Source organism: Salmo salar, chromosome 17, assembly GCF_965601325.2.
Source record: "Salmo salar chromosome 17, fSalSal1, whole genome shotgun sequence".
Lineage (NCBI taxonomy): Eukaryota > Metazoa > Chordata > Actinopteri > Salmoniformes > Salmonidae > Salmo > Salmo salar.
Window position 1 is genome coordinate 63494130 of NC_138307.1, and position 27028 is coordinate 63521157.

Here is a 27028-nt window from a genome sequence, read left to right on the forward strand (position 1 = left end):
TTGGTCCGCGGGCCTCTACTCGGGGAACCCTGCTCAATGTATCTAAGCAAAGATGACAGGAACCATGAAAATATATTGAAGTAAGACACGGACCATCCATACACGACGGACGTAGTTCCATCAATAACATCTACGTCCGCCTTTGATTATTTTTCTCCAGCCTTATGTCGTTTTTTATTTATTACCTACATAGATAGCTATTAACTTAGTTGTAGAACTACAATCCGTATTTTCGTTGGAGGAAAGGAACCATGGTGCTATATGGTGTGAAAACCTAACTTTATTTTAGACACATTTGTTAACTAACTATGTTTGATAGCTAATCTGGCTAGCAAACTAAACTAACATTAGCTTGGGTTAACGTCAGCAAATCGACGCCCCTCAGTCTCTCTCATTGGTCCCAGGTACTTCTGCAGACGGCTCACCCACTACTTAGCTAACGTAGGAATGAAGTGTTTTAATCGGTCTAGAAACTAGCTGGCTAGCTAACGCTAGTAAGTAAATCTAGCTAGCCAAGTTAAGTAAGCAAGCTAGCTAACGACCGTTATACTAACGACATTGCAGGAGCCAGGGTAACTTATCTTAGCTAACTAACGTTAGCTAGCTAAGTCTATAGCTAAAGGACATTGTCATAGGGCATGTTTCTCTTTCAGCCTAGTTAGCTACAGTATATATTAGCAATGTAAATTGGTGTCAGTACGTAGGCTGTAGCTAGCTAACGTTACTGGTGTCTTGCTTTTTTCATATAAATTAAGAAGAGATGGTATCTTAACATCAGACAAAATGTTTCCTCCGATCACCTCTGCAGAACTCACACAGGGCTGAACCAGAGATGATGTTCTCAGTCTCCCACAAGACGGCCTTCGTGGTCGACCACTGCCCTTACATGGCAGAGTCCAGTCGGCAGCAGGTGGAGTGTGACGTGCTGACAAAAAGCCGTGGTCAGGGCATGATCCCGCTGGCCCCAGTGTCCAAGTCCCTGTGGACCTGTGCTGTGGAGTGCTCCATGGAGTACTGCCGCATCCTCTACGACGTTTACCCCCTCAAGAAACTGGTGAGTACCTCCATCCCATAGCCTGGCGGTCTAGTCTGTTTTAGCCCAGGTCAGAACAGAGTATAGTCTGTCTGTGTGTTGGCCAACTCGTCTGTGTTCATTCATATTCTGAGTTGGGCACAGCACATTATATTGCTTCAGTGGTTATGTTTCAGATCAACTACATTGTGAGTGATTCAGAGTTCCACATTCTGAACAGCTGGAGGCAAGAGGACCAAAGCACTCATGAGGTAGTTTATTTCCATCTTCGAGAGATGGATGCTTATTTATCAACAGGGCAACGATTTTGCTTAGAATCATAGAATTAGTGCTGTACAATCTATTGTTGAAAGTCTACACCTTTTTGTTATTGCACCACTCACTACACAACTACCAATTTCATTGTCACATTTTGAGGTTAACCAATCTTGTCGAGATAGAGGTTTTGTTGTAATGTATGGTTGACTTAACCTGCTTCCCTTTGTATTCATGTGATAGCTCATGTCAGCTCTGGCAGCAGTGGGTCCACCTAACCCACAGGAGGACCCTGAGTGTTGCAGTGTCCTGCACGGCCTGGTGGCAGCGGTGGAGTCCCTGTGTAAGATCACTGAGTACCAGCACGAGGCACGCACCACCCTCATGGACACGGCTGACAGGGTGGCCAACAGGGGGCGCATTATCTGCCTCACAAACGCCAAGAGGTAAACATTAACATAATTAGTAAACCTGTTTATTTCTTATAATACCATTTTTTTTAAGGGATAGATCAGCTATGAAATTAACAAAGATTTGGAGCTATCAAATAACATTACTTGAATAATTTCTAATCCCCTTTTTTTATGCAGACCAGTCAAAAGTTTGGACACACCTACTCATTCACAGGTTTTTCTTTATTTTTACTTTTTTCTACATTGTAGAATAATAGTGAAGACATCAAAACTATGAAATAACACATATGGAATCATGTAGTAACCAAAAAAGTGTTAAAAAAAATCTAAATATATTTGAGATTCTTCAAAGTAGCCACCCTTTGCCTTGATGACAGCTTTGCACACTCTTGGCATTCTCTCAACCAGCAATTACCTGGAATGCTTTTTCAACAGTCTTGGAGTTCCCACATATGCTGAGCACTTGTTGGCTGCTTTTCCTTCACTCTGCGGTCCAACTCATCCCAAACCATCTCAATTGTGTTGTCAGGTGATTGTGGAGGCCAGGTCATCTGATGCAGCACTCCATCACTCTCCTTCTTGGTCAAATAGCCCTTACACAGCCTGGAGGTGTGTTGAGTCATTGTCCTGTTGAGAAACAAATGATAGTCCCACTAAGCGCAAACCAGATGGGATGGCGTATCGCTGCAGAATGCTGTGGTAGCCATGCTGGTTAAGTGGGCCTTGAATTCTAAATAAATCACAGAATGTCACCAGCAAAGCAATCTAGAAGAAAAAGAAACGCACACCTATTATGGCGAGGTGCTGGCTAGCGGAGTAGAAAACTTGAAAATAAGGGAGAGCCGCACACTCTAGGAGCTCATTTAAATTTAAAAATTATCGGATATTTGTTTAGACCAGAGGAAAGAGGGCCTCCTACTGGCACTCCAACACCACTTCCAGCAACATCTGGTCTCCCTTCCAGGGACCAACCAGGACCAACTCTGCTTAGCTTTAGAAGCAAGCCAGCAGTAGAATGCAGGGTGGTATGCTGCTGGCTTATGTCTTAAAGTAATGATGGACTGTCATTTCTCTTTGTTTATTTGAGCTGTTCTTGCCATAATGTGGACTTTACCAAATAGGGCTATCAAACACATTAAGAAGGAAAGAAATTCCACAAATTAACTTTTAAGAAGGCACACCTGTTAATTGAAATGCATTACAGGTGACTACCTCTTGAAGCTGGTTGAAAGAATGCCAAGAGTGTGCAAAGCTGTCATCAAGGCAAAGGGTAGCTACTTTGAAGAATCTCAAATATAAAATATATTTTGATTTAAGACTTTTCTTACTACGTGATTCCATTTGTGTTATTTCATAAATAAAGAAAAACCCTTGAATGAGTAGGTGTGTCCAATCTTTAGACTGGTACTGTGTGTGTGTATATATATAATATATATATATATTATTATATAATTTTTTTTTAATTTATTCCCCTCTCCCCTAGTTGGAGTACCTGTGGGAAAACATTCCAATTCTATATATACACTGAGTGTACTTTACATAGACCAGGGATCATCAACTGGATTTAGCAGGAGGCCAATTTTCTTTTTTTCATGAGGGAATGTTCAGGGGGCTGGAACATAATTACAAATAATGTATAGACTGCACATTGACCGCAAGAAGCCCAAACAGAAGTCTGAAACCTAATCACTTCAAACCTTGCTGACATTTGTATACAATTACATATTTCTATTATGCGTGGTAATACTTTGGAACAGATTTCCGAAATTAAAATCACTTGGAGATGATTTCCTGGTCTTTTTACAGTCTTATGTCCAACAATATAATTTTTTTACTGTTCATATAATTTTTGGGGCCAAATTAAATTTGGCCCACGGGCTGCCAGTTGGGGAACCCTGACATAAACTGATCAGGTGACTCGAGGTGAAAGCTATGATCCCTTATTGATTTCACTTGTTAAATCCACTTCAATCAGTGTAGATCAGGGCTCTCCACACTGTTCCTGGAGAGCTACTCTCCTGCAAGTTCTCTCTCCAACCCTAATCTAGCACACCTGATTCTCATAATTAGCTGGTTGATGAGATGAATCGGGTTAGTTACAACGGGGGTTGGAACAAAAACATACAGGAGGGTAGAGCTCCAGGAACAGGGTTGTGGAGCCCTGTTATAGATGAAAGGGAGGAGACAGGGTAAAGAAGGATTGTTAAGCCTTGAGACATGGATTGTGTATGTGTCATTCAGAGGGTAAATGGGCAAGACAAAATAGTTGTGACTTTGAGCGGGGTATGGTAATTGGTGCCAGGTGCACCGGTTTGAGTGTCAAGAACTGCAACGCTGCTGGGTTTTCCACGCACAACAGTTTCCCGTGTATATCAAGAATGGTCCACCACCCAAAGGACATCCAGCCAACTTGACACAACTGTGGGAAGCATTGGAGTCAACATGGGCCACCATCCCTGTGGAATGCTTTCGAGAGCTTGTAGAGTCCATGCCCTGACGAATTGACCACTACAATCTTAATTCCAACCCTCAGATGTCCACAGACTAACCCATCTTTCCCAGTACACTAGAGTTTTAATATTTCCTTTTGCAATACATTGTTCTATTTTACTGTGAAGACTTACATAGGTCTTGAACCTCTGTACCAAGATTTCCCTTAAATAAATACTCATATTTACCATTGATTGATGGTGGTTGTTCAGATGTCCTAACAGTACTGTTTGTAGGTCCCTCTGAACACAGACATTATGACTTAACCACTCCTGGACCTGTCTCCAAAAGCGAGCCACCGAAGGACCGTACCAAAAGAGATGATCTATTAATTCCGTTAAACCTGGTTATTAATTGAGAACCTGTAGATACTGAAGTAATGCCCATCTTTGAAGGCATCCATGGAAGTCTTAATGGGGTATTGTGTGTCTCTCTCTGTTACACAGTGACACCCATGTGCGAATGCTGGAGGACTGTGTGCAAGAGACCATTCTAGAGCAAAACAAGATGGCAGCAGGCTCAGACAGGTGTGAGAGAATGAGAAGAGAATACCACTGTTTTTACACTCTTTATTGGGGATAAAAGATGAACTCTAGAAGTCAGATTTTTGATGGGAGAATTCAAATGGATTTAGAGGAGGAGATTTGTTAGACTGGGTTAATTTCATTGGGCATCTTACAAGGGCTTTGAGAGTATCATAAGGAAGTATCTTGAATCCTTCCGATGCATTCCAATGTGTCTCTGTGTTTCAGACTGATGCCTATCCAGCAGTGTGAGCTGGTGCTCGTCCACATCTTCCCTCAAGGAGAGGACACCCTGGTCTCAGACCGGCCAAAGAAAGAGGTATGTTTAAACCTGCTCAGGGTTGCATTAAATTGACTCTGTTTTCACCTAGTCTAAAGGTTAATCTAGATATGTATAACATCGCTCCAAACACACTTTGTCATATCAACACATACTTAATCTGATGGAGATAAAGTATACTATTAGTATCCTGTTAACGTGTGCTCATTTCCACATGCTGTAGTTACCAAGTTCTATAGAGATGCCATACAATAAAAAATGGCATGCTACTCTGTTATTGTTAGTCCTACATAGTCTTCCTCTGTACCGGCAGGTCTCCTCTCTGCTGACCAGCGAGGTTCACAGTGTGCGGGCAGGGAGGCACCTGGCCACCAAACTCAACATTCTAGTGCAGCAGCACTTTGACCTTGCCTCCACCACCATCACCAACATCCCAATGAAGGTACGTCTTCTGTCCTCTAGCTCTCCCATGGTTCAGGCCTTCACCAGCCCCATCTATAACCTTTCACCCTTTTCACTGACTCCCACCCATACTTCCTTCAGGGCTGTGTCCCAGCAGTCTTGAGTTAACTATTTTCCCGCCTCCTTCATGTCATGACTGATGTTAGATTAGCTATTTAAGGTATAAGGTGGGCTATGTTTGTTGGCTGGACGAATGTTTGAAAAGGGCGACGTCCTGTCTGCAAAATGACCTATCCTGACCCCGTCCACTTATTTTCTCTGCATCCACAAACCAACACATTACACATTACAAACCAACACATCTATTGGCCCTTCCACCCAATGCACCTATCGCTTCACTCGCCTCAACCTTCTGATACCCTAACCTTTCCCTACCTCATCCTCGGCCCCAAAATGTCCCAAACTTCCTTCTTCTTCCCCGTCAGCCATTGTGCACTATGATTTTACACACTGTTCTTTGTTTGTTCATCATGTTGAAATGACTCTTGGAACCGCTGCTGTTTTCATGCTGTATTTTCTGTTTTGCTAGCCCACATTAAATGTTTGCGAGCAGGTCAGTACTCTTAAACACACACCAAGAGGGACCGCAGAACGCAAGGCTGTGTGGATTGGTTTTGTCCATCCATCGAACGCTCAACGGCCCTCACTTTTGATTGACTGCCGATTGTCCACATGACATTCCAGCAGCCAATCAGAGTTGAGAGTGTTAGCATGTTTGGTGGATGAGAATGTACGCATTACGTGCCCTGTAGTTTGCCCCCACCCCCGGCCTCATGTCCTGTCTGACTCCTTGTTGGTGACTCCTTGTTGGTGCCTTCTCTACCTCAGAGTTGATTGGTCGCAGTCCCTCCTTGTAGTGTCTTGTTGTGGTCCTTTGTGCTGTGTTGAGTAGTACGTATTGATATCAGACCACCCTCTGTCCCTCCTGTCCTTTCCCTCTCTCTTTCCTCTCTTTCTTTCTCTCATTTGAATAGTAAGTAATTTAGTCCTTAGCCATGACAGGCATGTAGACGCTTATCTCCTAACTTTCGCCCAAAATGTTTTTGTCCTCCATGTAGTCCCATGTTATTCATCTGGGTTAGAAAACATGTACGCCCCTTTTCGCTGAAATACACGTCAGACCCTTAAACTTTAGACTGCAACAACCACAGCTGTCCATCTTCACATCACCGGAATCACCTTGTAGGAAGAACGAAAGAGAGGGAGCCAGAGAGAGAGACGATGCAAAGATCAGTGGTTTATGCATTTGCTGGTACTTCTCGAACCCTTGTTGTTAACAAGAAAGCAGCAATGTTTGTTTGTCTTGATGGCAGCAGTGGATAGGCACTCACTACTGCAAGTAGGATAAGAGCGTCTGCCAAATGACTACAATGTCAATGAAAATAATACCTTGCTGATGTCTGTTTTTTTTGTCTTCCCCTTCTCCTGTGGGTGTGAAGGAGGAGCAGCATGCCAACACGTCGGCCAATTACGACGTAGAACTCCTGCATCACAGAGACGCCCATCTTGAGTTCTTCAAAAGTGGTGAGGTTTAAAAAAAATAAAAAAAATAATCTGTATTGTTTTGGCCACTAAGTTATTGTGGCTTTTAGTGGCTTGGCCATAAACCACTACAGTAAACATTCAGCTTCTCCCTTTCGTCTCTTCTCTTTTTCTGTTGTTCAGGCGACCTGCACATGGCTGGTAGTACGAGTCGAGACAGTGGACTTAAGGAGACAGTTACTCTTAAGTGGTGCACTCCTCGCACCAACAGTGTAGGTAGGCACCATGAACCCTGGGAAATGTAGTTATTTTTTGTATGTTTGATGTCGCGCTAACTGAAAGAAAAGTCCCGGTAGAGGTGGGGCTTGAGTGATGTTTGAAATTATAAAGATAAAAGAAGCGATTGAAAAATGACTGAAAATATCCTTGATATCGACACATCAAAGTCCCAAGAGCATTTCATGTTGTAATATTCTCCTTTGGCTTATCTGGATATTTCCTATCTTTCTTGCGTGTGTCTGTGTGTGAACTGGTGGCTCAGAACTGCACTACTGCACTGGAGCCTATCGGATCTCACCTACGGACGTCAACAGCCGACCCTCATCGTGTTTGACCAACTTCTTGCTGAACGGTGAGCCTGAATATTTTTGCCCTGACTCCATGCCTCTACCACCTACCCTAAATGTTAATAATACTTGCATATGGACAATACAAACAAATGTATTTGAAATACAGATGGCGATTGATTGCATTGCAGGTCGCTCAGTGCTGCTGGAGCAGCCCAGGAAGTCCGGGTCAAAGGTCATCAGCCACATGCTGAGCAGCCACGGCGGGGAGATCTTCCTGCACGTGCTCAATAGCACCCGCTCCACCCTGGAGGACCCTCCCTCCATTAGCGAGGGCTGCGGGGGCCGGGTGACTGACTACCGCATCACTGTAAGCCCCTCCCACCCCGTCCTCCTCTACCCCATAGTGACTGACTACCACATCACTGTAAGCCCCTTCCTCCTCTACCCCATAGTGACTGACTACCACATCACTGTAAGCCCCTCCCACCCCGTCCTCCTCTACCCCATAGTGACTGACTACCACATCACTGTAAGCCCCTCCCACCCCGTCCTCCTCTACCCCATAGTGACTGACTACCCCATCACTGTAAGCCCCTTCCTCCTCTACCCCATAGTGACTGACTACCGCATCACTGTAAGCCCCTTCCTCCTCTACCCCATAGTGACTGACTACCACATCACTGTAAGCCCCTTCCTCCTCTACCCCATAGTGACTGACTACCACATCACTGTAAGCCCCTTCCTCCTCTACCCCATAGTGAATGACTACCACATCACTGTAAGCCCCTTCCTCCTCTACCCCATAGTGACTGACTACCGCATCACTGTAAGCCCCTTCCTCCTCTACCCCATAGTGACTGACTACCGCATCACTGTAAGCCCCTTCCTCCTCTACCCCATAGTGACTGACTACCACATCACTGTAAGCCCCTTCCTCCTCTACCCCATAGTGAATGACTACCACATCACTGTAAGCCCCTTCCTCCTCTACCCCATAGTGACTGACTACCACATCACTGTAAGCCCCTTCCTCCTCTACCCCATAGTGACTGACTACCGCATCACTGTAAGCCCCTTCCTCCTCTACCCCATAGTGACTGACTACCGCATCACTGTAAGCCCCTTCCTCCTCTACCCCATAGTGACTGACTACCGCATCACTGTAAGCCCCTTCCTCCTCTACCCCATAGTGACTGACTACCGCATCACTGTAAGCCCCTTCCTCCTCTACCCCATAGTGACTGACTACCGCATCACTGTAAGCCCCTTCCTCCTCTACCCCATAGTGACTGACTACCGCATCACTGTAAGCCCCTTCCTCCTCTACCCCATAGTGACTGACTACCGCATCACTGTAAGCCCCTTCCTCCTCTACCCCATAGTGACTGACTACCGCATCACTGTAAGCCCCTTCCTCCTCTACCCCATAGTGACTGACTACCGCATCACTGTAAGCCCCTTCCTCCTCTACCCCATAGTGACTGACTACCACATCACTGTAAGCCCCTTCCTCCTCTACCCCATAGTGACTGACTACCACATCACTGTAAGCCCCTTCCTCCTCTACCCCATAGTGACTGACTACCACATCACTGTAAGCCCCTTCCTCCTCTACCCCATAGTGACTGACTACCACATCACTGTAAGCCCCTTCCTCCTCTACCCCATAGTGACTGACTACCACATCACTGTAAGCCCCTTCCTCCTCTACCCCATAGTGACTGACTACCACATCATTGTAAGGGGCAGAGGAGGTTTAGTCACAACTAATTGGAGTTTGATTACAAATCTAATGCAAATAAAATGTCAACGTGAAAACACACAAACAACAAATTGATATGTGATAACAACAAATTGATAACAGCTGTGTACTGTGTTCTATATAACCATGTGTACCTGCAATGTAATGTCCTATATTTACACTGTCTCTATGTAACTACCATGTTAACACTGATAGGTATAAAATACTTATTCTAAAGTGGGACCAAAAGTTTGATACCAGTCTTTTTGGGGTGTCTGCTGCAGGACTTCGGAGAGTTCATGAGGGAGAATCGTCTGACTCCTGTCCCAGAGTCCCCAGACACTGAGGCTACTGGGAAGCCCCCGGCGGAGCGGGCCAAAGCCCAGCTGGAGCGTTACACTCGCTATTGGCCAATGATCATCTCCCAGACCACCATCTTCAACATGCAGGCGGTGAGCAGGACAGCAGTCTTCCTTCACACACTGCACAGTTGTTCACCTCACAGCGCTCAGTTTGTTTATTTTTCAACCTTGTGTATAATTTTGTCTGTGTGTTCATTGTGTGCGTTAACTGTGTGTGTGTGAGATCCAGGTGGTTCCACTGGCTAACCTCATAGTGAAGGAGAGTCTGAGTGAGGAGGACTTGCTGACCTGCCAGAAGACCGTTTACAACCTGGTGGATATGGAGAGGAAGAACGACCCTCTTCCCATCTCCACTGTGGGCTCCAGGGGCAAGGGCCCTAAAAGGTAGTATGTCTCTCTGTGTGTATGTGTGTGAGAGAGAGACGGATGTTGTGACTTAGTGTCACCCTGAGTGTTTAGGGGTGGGAACAGCGTGTGTGTATGTGCGTGTACACATGTTTGTGCGTGTTTGTACGTGGGTGGGTGTACGTTTGTATGTGTGTGTTTGTATGTTAAGGATGTGTGCGGGAGAGAGTCTGAAAGTGTAACTGTGTCGCTCCCTGACTGTTTGGAGGTGGGAACCGTATATAAGTTCAGTGTGTGTGTGCCTGGTCTCCTGTCCTGACTGGTTACTGTCCCCCCCCGGGCTTTAGGGATGAGCAGTACCGCATCATGTGGAACGAGCTGGAGACTCTGGTGAAGACCCACGTGGCGGGCAGCGAGCGACACCAGAGGGTTCTGGACTGCATCGTCGCCTGCCGCAGTAAACCCCCCGAGGAGGAGGAGAGGAAGAAACGGGGGAGGAAGAGGGAGGACAAGGAGGACAAGGCAGAGAAGAACATCAACAAGGATTCAGAGGACAAGAGCTGGCAGGAGTCAGAGAGGTCAGGGTGACACAACACACATTTTGTTTGACCCCAGCCTGACCTACTGTTTTAAACAACAGACCTGCATCCAATCAACTCACTGATTCTGAAAAAATAGCAAAAATAAAGAAAAACCCTTGAATGAGTAGGTGTCCAAACTTTTGACTGGTACTGTATATACCAGTTTAGTATTTTACCCTGGTATTCTCCTGGTCACTGTGTCATACTGTGTTGCATTCTACCCCCAAGCCATAAGACTCCTGAACAGCTAATCAAAGGGCTACCCAGACCCCTCTTTTACGCTGCTGCTACTCTCTGTTTATAATCTATGCATAGTCACTTTAACTCTAACTACATGTACATATTACCTCGACTACCTGGTGCCCCCGCATATTGACTCTGTTCAGGTACCCCCTGTATATAGACTCACTTGTTATTTTACTTTCTATTTTCTACTTAACACTTATTAAATAAAACATCTTAACATATTAAAGCATTATTGGTTAAGGGCTTGTAAGTAAGAATTTCACTGTAAGGTCGACACCTGTTGTGTTCGGCGCATGTGACCAATAAGATGTGCTGTGATTCCTCCACCAGGCTGAAGGGGGCGGTAGAGCGTGGAAAGGAGGAGCAGGGTGAGTCGGAGGTCATAAAGGATTCTCCTGACTCGCCAGAGCCTCTCAACAAGAAGCCCCGTCTGGAAGAGATCCCACTACCTGAAAAAGCCAAAGGTGCATGCCCCCCCCCCCCCCCTTCTGGTTGGCCTTGACCTTATTGTCCTCAGCTCCATGGTGTGAACTGGCATGTTTGTCGAATGCCAAGTTCATGGTTATCATTGCAATGAGTAGTATTGTATTATTATTCGTTTTGTATCATCACTGCATTACCTTTTTTATTCAGAGACAATAGGTTGATTAGGCGTGCCAGTGCCAGTATTGTTCCTTTCCACTGATCTTTCTGTCTCTGTGTTTTCGGCCTGTGGTTACAATGTAGGTCCGGTGTCCCTGCTCACCATGTGGACTAACAGAATCACTGTGGCCAACTCCAGGAAACACCAGGAGTTTGCCGGAAGGATCAGCTCTGTGAACAACAAGGCGGAGTTATACCAGCACCTTAAAGATGAGAATGGGTGTGTGATAATGTACTGTATATAACCATTCCCCACATCACAGTGTATTATAGCCCCTAGTTCTGATTAAGCAATAAGGCCCGAGGAGGTGTGGTATATGGCCAATATACCACGGCTAGTGGCTGTTCTTATGCACAATGCAACGCGGAGTGCCTGGATACAGCCCTTTAGCCGTGGTATATTGGCCATATAGCACAAACCTCAGAGGTGCCTTATTGCTATTATAAACTGGTTACCAAAGTAATTAGAGTGGTAAAAATACATGTTTTGTCATACCCGTGGTATACAGTCTGATGTACCACGGCTGTCAGCCAATCAGCATTCAGGGCTCGAACCACCCAGTTTATAATGTTTGATAGAGATGTTGTAGTTTGTTTTCTTGACTGAAATCTGATTGTCCAGTACCTGTTATGGAGTAGACGGTCTTATGATAAATAATTAGTTGACTTTTTTTCTACTGTTAACAGAATGGACCTCCACGAGAATGGGAAAGCCACCAGATGATGTGACCTGTCTCTGTACAGGATGCACCCACTCCACCGAACACCTTACCACAGCAGGAATATGAGCTTGGACCAGAGATCATGTCAATCTGAGGTGTATGGACTGTCCTCCCCTACTCTGTCCATACCAGGCATAGTTGAATGGATAGCAGTCAGACTTTGTAATTTTTAGAGTGATTTTTGTTCGTTTTCTACCCACATTTGTATGGATAGGCTCACATATTGTGTGAAGCAATAAAGTTGTCAACAGGCAGTATTTTCTTTCTGTGCCGTTCTACTTTTCTCATGCTTAGGTTAATGGTACGGTGACCGCGAAAGGTTGGCATCAAGTCTCAAATATAACAAAATGCAATTTTGTCAGTTTGGAAGGTTTTTGTCTGAAATATAGTACAATCCAGCTATGATGAATATTGTATTTTAATTATACTTTAAGATTCCTCAATGAAATGAAAAACACAAATTTTCATGCTTTAAGTTGTACGTTTTGGTACATAGAAGTACAAATGTGTGTAGATTATCACAGCAATACAACGTTCCAGTATAAAAGGCACATTTATAATTGCCCTCCTAAGATCCATTAATACTTTGTCTTCCAAAACGGTTGTGCAACACATTTGTCTCAACAGTTGTCTCAACAACCCTCGTAGTGGCATGAGTAGTGTGTGAATGAACATGTCACAACCTCACTTCTAAGAATGGATTCATTTGTTTGTATGCTTTTCTTGGGATTTGTGTTCCCATGGTCTGTTATGTGGGTATTGTGGTGGGAGCTGGTATTGTGGAGGTGGGTGAAAAAACACTGCTCTTTGATAAGGCTGACTGCCCTGGAGATATGTGGAAGAGATGCTCTCCACTGGCTGGTGAGGTGTTCAGCCACAACCTTGGGGGAGGTGGGGGTACTTCTGGTTGGAACAGGGGAGGCATCCTTGGCCTTATTGCCCTCAGATCCATGGTGTGACCTGGGACAACTCCCTCTGAGGGCCAAATCGCAAGAGTCCTTACCCTCACACGGCTTCTACAGAAATAGAAAACTGTAAATGTAAGGGTGACTGCCAGAAAGAGGCAGCAGACCACTAGCAGAGCTGTCAACACACTGGCCATCCAATGATAGGGGTCTGTCTGTCGCACTGATGCACCAGTAGGATCCGAGGCTGGGACGGTGTTGACAGAAGTGGGATATGGAGTACTGGGGGAAAGAGTGGGACTAGAGGCTGTAGTTGGGCTGGAGAAACAGTCACGTCTGAAGCTCACAGGGCCTACCTTGCTGATGGGGAACTCTGGGAGCATTGCCTGGCTGAACGCAGGGCTACTCTGTCTGGCCTCTGAACTAATTTCCTCCCACATGCGCCAGACCTGACCCACAGGGCACCGTCCCTCGACACCATCACCCCCCACCTGGCATAGGGTGAAGTTGTACCAAGACACAATAGTGGATCCAGGTGCCAGGGACAGCACGGCAAGGTGGTGGCTGCCAGAGTCATTGAAGAAGCGGGACAGCTTGTCCAGGAGAAGCTCCACCCTGTGTCGCTGGCTGAGGAGGGAGTAAAGGCTCCGGTGAGCTGTGAGACTAAAGCTGTGGCAGGGCTCCGCATGGCTGCGGTGGAGGTCCAAGGTGAGGGGGAGCCAGGCAGCCAGGCCCTGATTGTCCCGAGCAGCCAGCAGCAGCTGCTGAGGGGCAAACTGCAGGTCCACTTCCAGAGGGACACCATGCAGCTCAAGTCCATCCAAGACCACCCAGGACCCCAGAGTCACAGGAGGGCCATCTATGAACATCAGCTCCAGGGAGAGGGACTCTGCTGCCCCATCCTCAGGATCCAGAAAGGTCCTTGATGGTATTGTGTAGTGGAAAGGGAAGCCGACTGTTGCTTCCAGAAGTGGGATGGACTGCAACACTTTGGGAGGGAGATTGGAGGGCCCTGGAATAATATCAGTACATATTTAGAAAGACAGTAACATGCCAAAGTTCATACAGAGAGGAAGTTATTCATGAGAAATGTGATGTGAAAGTTAGTAGTAAACTAACCTGAGGAGACAGCTGAAGGAGACATGGGCTGAGAAGATGCTCTAAGTACTCCAGTTGGAGCAAGGCCCAAAGAAACCTCTCGCATCTCAGCTGGACCTGATGAGAAGCTTGAAGTTGCGTCATACTCTCTCCAGCCGGTGCTGAGAGTCAGTGGGGAGGCCAAAGGGCAGTAACCTGTGATTGGACACACGGTGATTGGTCTGCCCATGCTTGTGATACCTTGAGTCCTGGGCAGTGATTGGTGCATTGACACAGCTGACCTGTTTGTGGCACTGAGGACAGATGCTGGAATGCTGGAGGTTTGTGTGGTTACTGAGATGCTGGGTAGACTTTGGGAAGAGTGAAGGGATGAGAACGATGTAGCAGTTACAAGCTGATTGGTCTTGGAGAGAAACTGCAAAGAGACGTATTCTGAATTTTTATCTGTTGTGGCAGCTGTTTGCGGACGATCCTTGGGTGACTCTGAGGAAAACTGCCTTGAGGTGTCAGTTTGGATGTAAACTGGATCAGAGTAGTGGTCTCTTATCTCTAAATCACTGAACTTTGATGGGAGCGGAGTCTGTTCTGTCTCCGCACTCTGTGACATGAAATCTAGAGAATCAGTGGGAAAAGTCTGAGTGGAGTTACCCAGCGTGTTCTCCTGGGCTATGGACTGGGTACACTGAGGGTAAGAGGGATCCTGCTGGGCTATGGACTGGGTATACTGAGGGTAAGAGGGATCCTCCTGGGCTATGGACTGGGTATACTGAGGGTAAGAGGGATCCTCCTGGGCTATGGACTGGGTATACTGAGGGTAAGAGGGATCCTCCTGGGCTATGGACTGGGTATACTGAGGGTAAGAGGGATCCTCCTGGGCTATGGACTGGGTATACTGAGGGTAAGAGGGATCCTCCTGGGCTATGAACTGGGTATACTGAGGGTAAGAGGGATCCAGACTCTGCAACAGAAGGAGGGAGGATTCTGTGTATAGTCTTTGAACAGCAGACAGTTCTATTGGATAGAGCTGGCCGTGAGCTGTTGTCCCCAGGATCTCTACAGTTGCCTGTGGAATACTATATGAACTGTCAAAGTCTGATTCAAGGTCAGCCACTGTTGGCGTCATCATGAATAACACTGAATCTACGTATAATTCCGTCCTTGGTACTGAGGTTATTTGAGAGTACAGTTCACTTGTGGCTGGAGCATGTAATGGTATTTGAGTCAAGGAAGGCTCCAGAGTTATGTTGCTCTCCATTTGCCAGGATTGCTTAGCTGACATTGGCAATAGGAGAGGTACCTGTGATAGTGAGGCTATGGATTGTGCACCAGTATGCTGTGTCTTTTGGCTGAGGTCAACTGTCTGCGATCCTGGCCTGTCACCCAGTGGCCCTGCAGTTATCTGAACACTGTGGGTTTTAGGTCTATGGTCATCTGCTAAGACAGTCACAAGCTGACCGCTGTGAGTCAAAGGCACTCGGGGCAGATCCTCATACGGATAAAGAGGTGAGGAAACGTATGTTGTTACAGGAGTTTTGTCAAAGGCTAACTGCCTACCATTTACTCTACTGAATATCGATGTTAATCGGTTTAGGTCAACCTGTTGAGGCGTGCTTACTAATCTCTCATTTTCAGATTGTGGAACTGTGGTCACTGACCTCTCTAGATTGAATGGCAACGATGTGGTATGTGATATGGTCTTCTCCAGTTCTAACTTTAAGAACATGGCCAATGAAGGTAAGTTTGGCGTAAGTGTGAGTGTTGAACCCTCCAAAGGTGATGTAGATTTGGTCCTTGATTTCTCAAGAGAAGAGAGCATAAATGTTTGCCTCTGCTGTTCTGTAAGTGAAGACATGGCCAGAGACCTCTCGTGTATAAACCGTAGAGATTTGGTCACTGGTTGCGCCAGCTTAGAGCCAAGCCAGATAGAGAGGTGACTCTTTGTCAGATCCTGGCCTGGGATAGTCAGGAGTTGATGGAGATGAGGAGTGGATGTGTCGGACAAGTGAGTTTCAGGCTCTTTCGTAGTCTCTGTGATGCCCATGTTGTTCCCTAGGGAAAATGTATAGAGATACAGGTCCTTTCAATTATCTATTTTTGTGTCAATCTTTAAATGTCCTTCAACATGACATAGCAAACAAAAAGTACATTCCCCAACTCACTCCCCTCCCTCTGCCCTTTTGACCTTCTGATTGGATGGGCTAGATAGATGGAGTTTCTACATACGCACACTTATCCAAATCCTCTCAGATCGTAAAGGGCAAGTCAATGAGGAGGGTTGGCGAGTGAGTTAGTCACAGATAGAAGCCTGGAAGAATAAGACTTACCAAACAAGTCTAGGCCATACTTTGACTGCCTGCCTTCCAAAGTAGAGGTGGGTAAAAGAGCTGGGCCTGTATCCTCAGCTAGCCTTGATGCAGTCAGGGATCCATGGCCCTTTGAAAGGGGGCATGGAGATTGAGGAGTTCTCTTTGATTGTTTAGTGATGTTGTCCAGTAACCTTGTAGAGAGAACGCTTTCAAGTCTAGGGGTCTCTGATACTAATGAAGGGTAAATACTGTGGAGTCGAAGGGTTTCCAATAATATTGGAGCAGGCCAAGGGGTCTCAAGTAACATCATAGAGTAGATACTTTGGGACGCCAAAATACTTTTCATAGACAAAATAATGGAGGACTGTTTTGGCACTCCCACAGCACTAAGCAAAGACAAGTGAGAAGCTGGAACAATGGAGCTCAAGTGGGAGTCTGTATAAATGGGGTCAGGCCTCTCTGGATGCCCCAGGTTTGTTGAAGTAAGCACAGAGTCTGGTCCCACTAGTTTCCCCATAGTGGTCCTCTTAACCATAGTCTTCTGTGCAGATTGGCTTAGCTGTGCTCTTGTCTCTCCGGGTGGGTCTAATGTTAGCTGGGAGGGCTCCATTATAGATGTACGTCTACTGTGCTCTTTTGTCCATGATGGTGCAGTTTGGACTAGTGTCAGTGGTAGAAATCTTTGACTGCTGGTGCTCTGGTCTACCAGGTTTATGATTGGTGTACTATGTGAAGTCGAGGGGTTCATTGTTCTTCCATTAGAGTCATACTCTGACAACAAAGTTGGGCTCCTGCTTATAAAGGCTACATAGACAAGGTTGTGAAGAGCTGAGGCAAATGTTGTTACACTATGGGTGTGTGTGTCCATGGAAACGTGTCCGTGTTCTCCGAATGGGAATGTGTATGTTTGCTGTGTTGGAAAACGTTTAGTTGAAGATGTCACGATTAGCTGTGAGTGGTTTAAATCTCTGGACATACTAACAGTTGATACCATCTCAGTTTTGGTGGCTGTGTGAAATGTAGGCCTCTTCAGTGATTGTGTGAAACACTCTGGGGTGAGTAGGGATGGTTTGAGAGGCATGGACAACAAATCGTCTCTCGTGCCAGATGGTGGTGATTGCATAACACCCTCACAAGCAACAGAGGATGTTAGAGGGTAATTTGAGGCCTGTGTTAGTTCTAGGTTTGGGACCCCAGTGTGTGTGTCCAGGATGGCTGTGGGGTATGACATCATCAAACTAGTAGAAGGCTCCAGAGCAGGTACGTGTGAAAGCTCCAGTCTGACTGACTCTGGCACCTGCGTTGGTGGTGGGAGAACTACAGTTGGGGTGGCTGTATGACGCAAAGGTTGCAGGCCCCTCCTGATCCTAGGAAGCAACCCCTTGCAGAGAACCCTCCACCCTAGTATGGGGACTCCCAACATGGTGGTCAGCCGACCTGAAGCAGTGCTATGCTCCAAAATCCGGGCTAAGTCTGATAACTGCTCCCCCACACCACAACCAACCGACCACAAGAGCTCGGCAGCCTGCCCTCTTCCCAAGGTCCCTTCCCCCTTTCCCTGGGTAGTGTCAGCAGTCAGGGGATCCTGCCTGCACACCCTGGTTTTCTCTCTCTGCAGTGCAGTGGGGCCCCTGAGCGAGAGGAGGTGGACGGAGCCAGGAGCCATTCGCAGATAGTCAGCCATTGTGCTGGTCAGCTGTACACGTTGGTCTGCGTCCAAACTGCCAGAGTCCACCTGAAGCATTAGATCAGCCCAGATGACAGTCTCCCCCACAGGGCAGACGAGACCGGCCCTGTCAGACACACCACCAACCAGGATTAGGGTCAAAAGTATTATTCAATTCGGTCAGTTTATAAAGTGAATTGAAATACCTACATTTCCTAAATTGGAAATTAACAATTAAATTCATAAATTGAACAGATCAACTTTATTTAAAGCTGGAATCCTTAAATGCAATTTATTTACTTATAAATGAATTATATATACCTATTGAATCTTGAAGAATATAACTTATAAGTGCCTAATGAGCTTAGTTCAACTGTCATACCTCATCAGAACTCAAAATACAAAAATGTTTTACTCCAATGTTTGTAAACAATATAAATGTAAACAAAGTCTGTATAGCCTTAAAACATTGTTTAAACTCTCATTTTGATATAATGGATGGTCAGTCCTTGCATCTATAGCTCTGGCTATGAATTTGAGAGTGGTTACATTTCTCCAGGCCCATCCCTCAGCTTTTTACCGAAACACAGGCGGGGTGACTGAATGTATTTTTCAATTTAATCAATCAATACATGCGCAATGCACATGATGAATATAAAATGATCAATGTCCTCTTACTTTATGTGTGTAGAGAGTAGGCTCCCCTCTCCCACTGTTCCATTAAGGACATGAAGATGAAAGTAGGTAATGGATACACAGTGGCCTGCGACGGACACTTTAAGAGGGTACTGCCCGCAATCTTCCCTCAGAGCCAAGCCAAATAGCTTGCCAGTCTTCTCGGTGAACGCCAACCACCTTGGTAATGCATCATCATTGGCCAAAGAGACCTGAAGGAGTGGATGAAGTTTCATTCAGTAACCCTTTTCCTCCATGAGTTACTTAATTATTCTGCCAGGCCTATATGGCCATATTCCATTGTAGTTGTGTAGTCCATAACTCCCCAGCCAAATGAGTAAACAGTGCCCCCCACTCGTGTGTTTGAAACAAGCATTCGTTACCAAGCTATTGAAATATCAGCCTCTAGTTGACATTATTAATGGCCTTGGATTTAAATGGCAACATTCAGTACAGTCAGCTCACCTGATAGTGCTGTAAAGGTCCCCGGATGGCTGGCAGGGGGAGTGGAAAGTAGAAAGCTGTCCCAGCTTGGACTGTGCGGTTTGGGAGGGCCTGCTGCCGTCCCACTGGAGGACAAGAGTGCGGTTTCACCAAGCCCTGGGACTTCGACACACATCCCAGCAGCATCAAGATACAGAGGAGAGGGGAGAGAAGTTCAAAAAGCATGGACTCCACTTCCTCTGTACCTTCGTATCCAATAAGGAACAACACCCATTGCACCAGGTATCCGTTTTGGAGGGTGAATACACCGTATCATGTCCCTTGGTCTCCCCTCTCACATTTCCCCCAGTCATCCAAACCGACAAATAAACACTTATTCCAATTGAAGTTGTGCGAGGATCCTCAGGCTTATGAATACATCTGGTCCAGAAGAAAGCAGTAATCAAGGTCCAGGAGAGTAGTGGAATGTTCCTAGCAGGAAGCACCAGTTGAACATGATCCTTCAAGCCGTCCTCCGCGTTGCTGTCATACCATGTCCTTATGTGTCCAATTACTAGGCTGCCTGGTTACTAGGAAACCAGAAATGCTACCAGGCAGGGACCCTCCAAAGGCTTCTATGACCCATTCAAGGCTGGCTGAACACATTGCTTTCTATAGTTTTACATATTCAGGGTTCCACTTTACTATCATATAGAAAATAATATAAAATAGCCTTACATTATAACTAATTCAAGTTATGTAGTCTGTATATGAAATACACCTGTCAGCTCATCTATGTAGACAAAACCCTGTAGCAACATGCACAAGATACAGCCACATCAAAAGCAGCCCCATCCACCCCTATTCCTCAGCCATGTCGTATTTCATCCCCCTCTTACAGTTGTGATGGATAGAGTGGGAGATGTTGACAAACCCAGGGGGTGACATCAACGAGAGACTTTCGAAAAAAAATAAACAATCACTGGGTTTCTCAATGCCGCTAGGCTTTAGTTGCCCTGTCCCTTATTCAGTTCTCCACTGTGAAAGAATGTGGTCACGCAACAGGACAACAGTGGTCAGTTGTTGCTCAAAGTCTATCAATATTTCCCTTTTGACTTTTTCTTTACTTATGGAGTTGAGTAACAGAGCGTTACTTAACTTAGATTTGAATTGACCCAGTTTCCCTGCAGTGAAAGAATGTTTGGCTTGAGTTGCAAGCTGACCCTTGACAACGTGACCCCCTGGTCCCGCTGGGTTTGGGTTTATGCTGTGGGGTCACACCTGAACTAATTTGTATTGGGGTCCACCATGTCTGAGCAGGGTGTCTGTTCAGATAGCTACCTGGATATGGGCCAGGCAGTTTAATGGTTAACATGAGGAAATTGGCGCACTAGAATCCCAGACCATAATGATTCCTTATAAGGAATGTAACTGACGACGACAGAATACAGCTCAGTGTAGTAGTGCAAAGCTAAAATAAATCAGTAAATCATAAATTCCACTAAAATTTTTCACAGTGTGGTCAACACATGGTTTTACTACAATTGTTTTTGCATTTTAGTCCACATGAGTGTACTGTAATGACCAATTATTAACTTGTTATATTGACTACACTAATAAACTCCTAGGACTAGAGGGAGGAGTTAGAAGATATTCTCAAAGTACATTTGTTTTTTTCCTCTGAGAGGATCAAGAAAATTGCACATTGAGGTAAGTTTAAACCGTTCTTACCATCTTATATTTGTTTTGCTATATTGATTGTACTTGGGAGTACACTTTGGTATGTCTCAATGCTGAAACATCAATCAAAGAAGTGTCTACTGAACTTGAAGAGAAATACTACAAAGTATATAAAACCAATTAAATAAGTGATACAGTATCTATTTAATATTGGAACATTAAAATAGGACTAAATTTATATTAAAATGTTACACTGTACTTGCATAATTGACTAACCTTTAGAAATAAAATAAAATTTTAAGGGTGTACTGTTCTGTCTTTGATCTGTTTTATAAAAATATTGCAAAAACATATTACAGAATTGTATAAGATACGTTTATTTACATAACAATATGATTGTCTCATAGTTTCCATATATGAAACCACAATGAATTTGAATTTGAAATGTTTATTTTATTCATTTTTTTATTTCACCTTTATTTAACCAGGTAGGCTAGTTGAGAACAAGTTCTCATTTACAACTGCGACCTGGCCAAGATAAAGCAAAGCAGTGCGACACAAACAACAACACAGAGTTACACATGGAGTAAAACAAACATACAGTCAATAATACAATATTGACTGTATGTGCAAATGAGGTAGGATAAGGGGGGTGAGGCAATAAATAGGCCATAGTGGTGAAGTTATTACAGTATGGCAAATTAAACACTGGGGTGATAGATGTGCAGAAGATGAGTGTGCAGGAAGCGGTACTGGGGTGCAAAGGAGCAAAATAAATAAAATAAATAACAATATGGTGATGAGGTAGTTGGATGGGCTATTTACAGATTGGCTATGTACAGGTGCAGTGATCTGTGAGCTGCTCTGAAAGCTGGTGCTTAAAGCTAGTGAGGGAGGTAAGTCTCCAGCTTCAGTGATTTTTTTTTTGTTGCAGTTTGTTCCAGTCATTGGCAGCAGAGAATTGGAAGGAAAGGCGGCCAAGGGAGGAATTGGCTTTGGGGGTGACCAGTGAAATATACCTGCTGGAGCGTGTGCTGCGGGTGGATGCTGCTATGGTGACCAGTGAGCTGAGATAAGGCGGGGCTTTACCTAGCAACGACTTATATGACCTGGAGCCAGTGGGTTTGGCGATGGAAATGAAGCGAGGGCCAGTCAACGACAGCATATAGGTCGCAGTGGTGGGTAGTATATGGGGCTTTGGTGACCAAACGGATGGTACTGTGATAGACTGCATCCAATTTGCTGAGTAGAGTGTTGGAGGCTATTTGGTAAATGACATCGACGAAGTCAAGGATCGGTAGGATAGTCAGTTTTACTAGGGTATGTTTGGCAGCATGAGTGAAGGATGCTTTGTTGCGAAATAGGAAGCCGATTCTAGATTTAATTTTGGATTGGAGATGCTTAATGTGAGTCTGGAAGGAGAGTTTACAGTCTAACCAGACACCTAGGTATTTGTAGTTGTCCACATATTCTAAGTCAGAAACGTCCAGAGTAGTGATGCTCGACAGGTGGGTAGGTGTGGGCAGCGATCGGTTGAAGAGCATGCATTTAGTTTTACTTGCATTTAAGAGTAGTTGGTGGCCACGGAAGGAGAGTTGTATGGCATTGAAGCTCATCTGGAGGTTAGTTAACACAGTGTCCAAAGAAGGGCCAGAAATATACAGAATGGTGTCATCTGCGTGGAGGTGCATCAGAGAATCACCAGCCGCAAGAGCGACATCATTGATGTATACAGAGAAAAGAGTCGGCCCGAGGATTGAACCCTGTGGCACCCCCATAGAGACTGCCAGAGGTCCGGACAATAGGCCCTCCGATTTGACACACTGAACTCTGTCAGAGAAGTAGTTAGTGAACCAGGCGAGGCAGTCATTTGAGAAACCAAGGCTGTTGAGTCTGCCTATAAGAATGTGGTGATTGACAGTCGAAAGCCTTGGCCAGGTCGATGAATACAGCTGCACAGTATTGTCTCTTATCGATGGCGGTTATGATATCGTTTAGGACCTTGAGCATGGCTGAGGTGCACCCATGATCAAATCAGAAACCAGATTGCATAGCGGAGAGGGTACGGTGGGATTCTAAATGGTCAGTGATCTGTTTGTTAACTTGGCTTTCAAAGACCTTAGAAAGGCAGGGTAGGATGGATATACAGTGGGGGGGAAAAGTATTTGATCCCCTGCTGATTTTCTACGTTTGCCCACTTACAAAGAAATGATCAGTCTATAATTTTAATAGTAGGTTTATTTGAACAGTGAGAGACAGAATAACAAAAACAACAAACAAAAACAATAACAAAAAAATCCAGAAAAACTTAAGTAAAAAATGTTATAAAATGATTAACATTTTAATGAGGGAAATAAGTATTTGACCCCTCTGTAAAACATGACTTAGTACTTGGTGGCAAAACCCTTGTTGGCAATCACAGATGTCAGACGTTTCTTGTAGTTGGCCACCAGGTTTGCACACATCTCAAGAGGGATTTTTTACCACTCCTCTTTGCAGATCTTCTCCAAGTCATTAAGGTTTCGAGGCTGACGTTTGGCAACTCGAACCTTCAGCTCCCTCCACAGATTTTCTAGGGGATTAAGGTCTGGAGACTGGCTAGGCCACTCCAGGACCTTAATGTGCTTCTTCTTGAGCCACTCCTTTGTTGCCTTGGCTGTGTGTTTTGGGTCATTGTCATGCTGGAATACCCATCCACGACCCATTTTCAATGCCCTGGCTGAGGGAAGGAGGTTCTCACCCAAGATTTGACGGTACATGGCCCTGGTCCATCGTCCCTTTGATGCGGTGAAGTTGTCCTGTACCCTTAGCAGAAAAACACCCCCAAAGCATAATGTTTCCACCTCCATGTTTGACGGTGGAGATGGTGTTCTTGGGGTCATAGGCAGCATTCCTCCTCCTCCAAACACGGCGAGTTGAGTTGATGTCAAAGAGCTCCATTTTGGTCTCATCTGACCACAACACTTTCACCAGTTGTCCTCTGAGTCATTCAGATGTTCATTGGCAAACTTCAGACGGGCATGTATATGTATTCTTGAGCAGGGGGACCTTGCGGGCGCTGCAGGATTTCAGTCCTTCACGGCGTAGTGTGTTACCAATTGTTTTCTTGGTGACTATGGTCCCAGCTGCCTTGGGATCATTGACAAGATCCTCCCATGTAGTTCTGGGCTGATTCCTCACCGTTCTCATGATCATTGCAACCCCACGAGGTGAGATCTTGCATGGAGCCACAGGCTGCGGGATATTGACAGTTCTTTTGTGTTTCTTCCATTTGCGAATAATCACACCAAATGTTGTCACCTTCTCACCAAGCTGCTTGGTGACGGTCTTGTTGCCCATTCCAGCCTTGTGTAGGTCTACAATCTTGTCCCTGACATCCTTGGAGAGCTCTTTGGTCTTGGCCATGGTGGAGAGTTTGGAATCTGATTGATTGATTGCTTCTGTGGACAGGTGTCTTTTTTACAGGTAACAAGCTGTGGTTAGGAGCACTCCCTTTAAGAGTGTGCTCCTAATTTCAGCTCGTTACCTGTATAAAAGACACCTGGGAGCCAGACATCTTTCTGATTGAGAGGGGGTCAAATACTTATTTCCCTCATTAAAATGCAAATCAATTTATAACATTTCTGACATGTGTTTTTCTGGATATTTTTGTTGTTATTCTGTCTCTCACTGTTCAAATAAACCTACCATTAAAATTATAGACTGATCCTTTCTTTGTCAGTGGGCAAACGTACAAAATCAGCAGGTCTGTAGCAGTTTGGGTCTAGAGTGTCTCCCCCTTTGAAGAGAGGGATGACCGCGGTAGCTTTCCCAGTATAAACATATGGTTAGGGTGAACTCCAACCTAATTTGAATGAGATATAACAACTTTTTTGGTGTGTAGTAATTATAGTGTAATGCTACATTTATGACAAGTCAGAAACTCGGGAACCTCAGTTAAAATTAATGTTAGTTATTTGCGTAGAACTTCCTATTGGTTGATTCTGACACTTTCCAAGTGTGAAACTCGGGTATCATCTTTCTACAAGTTTCTAAGTTTGACATTTCCGAGTTTCCTAGTTCTGACATGCAGCATAACTATTTTGTAACTATACAGTGAATACATTACCATTTTCTTACGTGCATGCCCATCCACATGTTTCCATCCACCTATAGTATGTGGTTCTGGTGTAATGCCTTTGCAAAGAGATTTTTTTGGTATGGGATGCGTGTGTGTGTGTGTGTGTGTGTGAGTCAGTCAGCATGTTAATGGAACCGACCGACTGAATGCAAATCTGCTCTCTCTTTACTGGTTGCCTTAGTGACTTCTTGGGCTAAAGTGAAGATGAAGATTTATGGTAATATCTCTGACCACAAATCCCTTCGAGCTTTACCCTTATTTGGGTTTCATGTTAATTTCTCCCATATTTTTCATGTGGAGAAGACTTTCCTGAGGAGTGGACTCCTTTCTGTTGTTCTAAATGCTGGTGTTATGCAAATTAGGTTGGAGTTCACCCTAACAGTACGTTTATACTGGGCATTACTTTGAGAAATCAAACAACCAGAAATCAGTCATTTCCAATGGGAGGAAGAGACACAAGGAGACATTGTCAGAGGTTGTCCACTATATGTGACAAATTGCAGAAGTCATTATTTTTCAAAGGAAGGAAACACCTTCTGTTAATCCTCCTATTATGTTGCAGATCAATTTGACCCCTAAAATACTAGTTAACCTCTCTTTATCTCCATGAAATTAAATACCTTGTCCTCATTTTGCGTCATGAACCTAACTTCAAAATGTGGACACACTGATGTGTTGTGGAATGTCTGTGTAGATTTTGTATACGACATGATGTTGTGAGTCATTTTGACCCGGAGGCTTTCATGTGTATAGATATTTCCACGGGTCCAAAATAAACAAGTGTCTGATGTATTTTGTTTTGACTGGTTCTGGTTGCACTTTTATCATTATGTTTGGGTGAAAAGGAGCATTCCCAAGCTTCTCAGTGTGAGAGCAGCAGATCTCTGACACAGACACTCCAAAATGACCTCCAACAGAAAATGCTTGTTTGTGAGAAAGGAAATATGTATAACAAATAGTTCTTAAATATAGTTTTTAAATCAAATGTTCTTGTATTTCTTCTTTCTGAAAGGTCTGACACGACAAAATCAAGTTTTGGTTGTTTTTACTTGATTCTTTTTACTTGGCTGTCTTGAGTGTGTTTAAACTGTATGGGTCAATCTGACCCATACCACAATGGCTGTAAAAAAAATTCAGCAATGCACCAGGGTTAAATGAGTGAGGCAAACCAATTCTGGTGAACAGAAAGAGGCAAAAAGCTGAACTTTATGAAAATCACAGAGGAAAACCACTGTGGGATTAACCAATCGGGGGAGGGAAGGTTTTGCTAGCTTAAACACCGGGCTGGATTGGCTATTAATAAGTTCTCTACCTGGTTGAATGTTATTTGATACCACAAGCTACATTTCTTTGGAAATAACAAACTGAAGTGATCCGTCACTTACCGGGCATGTCCACTAGCAAGAGATGCCTCCGACAAAGTGACGGAGCCCATTCATTTTCAGTGTAAGGAAGTAAGTTAGCAAGGCAAGAGAAGTTCGCTGAACAGACCCTGAACAGGGCGCGACTTAAGTTGGGGAAAGCTCGATATATGTAAATGATTGCCAATATCGCACAACCAATTAAAGCTTAGTATAGCTTCCAGCCCCTACTGGATTGGCTGTCGATACCTAGCAGTACCTATCATGTTGTTGGCTTGCTAGCACCCACATGGCAAGCTACTCAGGGCAAAGCTAGCGTGGTTAGGTGAAGCATTGCTTGCTGGTGGATATTGGCCATTTGAAGTAGACAGTTTCTGAGCAACCAGAGTTTTGCTAAGCTGAACATTATGCAAATTATCATTAGATCCTGAGGGATCTCCTCCCAGACCTGGACTAAAGCATCTGCCAACTCCTGGACAGTCTGTGGTGCAACGTGGCGTTGGTGGATGGAGCGAGACATGATGTCCCAGATGTGCTCAATTGGATTCAGGTCTGGGGAACGGGCGGGCCAGTCCATAGCATCAATGCCTTCCTCTTGCAGGAACTGCTGACACACTCCAGCCACATGAGGTCTAGCATTGTCTTGC

The 27028-nt window shown here is 44.9% G+C and overlaps 1 protein-coding gene across 5 annotated transcripts; it reads left to right on the forward strand.

The window, feature by feature from the left end:
• Positions 1-94: 94 nt before the first annotated feature.
• On the forward strand, positions 95-12404 carry LOC106576392 (integrator complex subunit 13). 5 transcript variants are annotated; one of them, XM_082964018.1, is made up of 17 exons: positions 95-404; positions 809-1054; positions 1210-1284; positions 1532-1734; positions 4638-4718; positions 4944-5034; positions 5309-5437; positions 6897-6981; positions 7123-7215; positions 7481-7570; positions 7697-7875; positions 9534-9701; positions 9841-9995; positions 10304-10534; positions 11114-11247; positions 11510-11645; positions 12113-12404. In XM_082964018.1, the coding sequence occupies exons 2-17, from the start codon at positions 833-835 to the stop codon at positions 12147-12149; spliced, it is 2109 nt and encodes a 702-aa protein (XP_082820144.1). In that variant the 5' UTR covers positions 95-404; positions 809-832; the 3' UTR covers positions 12150-12404. The 5 variants fall into 5 exon arrangements, with proteins under 5 accessions (XP_082820144.1, XP_082820147.1, XP_014009006.1 ...); XM_014153531.3 differs by having other exon boundaries at positions 96-264; XM_082964020.1 differs by lacking the exon at positions 95-404 and adding an exon at positions 413-494.
• Positions 12405-27028: the final 14624 nt, after the last annotated feature.

Excerpts from the sequence above, each read along its gene's own strand:
- LOC106576392 (XM_014153531.3), top strand. Across the intron at positions 1,055-1,209 it reads TTTACCCCCTCAAGAAACTG|ATCAACTACATTGTGAGTGA; the intron begins GTGAGTACCTCC and ends GTTATGTTTCAG. Across the intron at positions 7,571-7,696 it reads GACCAACTTCTTGCTGAACG|GTCGCTCAGTGCTGCTGGAG; the intron begins GTGAGCCTGAAT and ends ATTGCATTGCAG.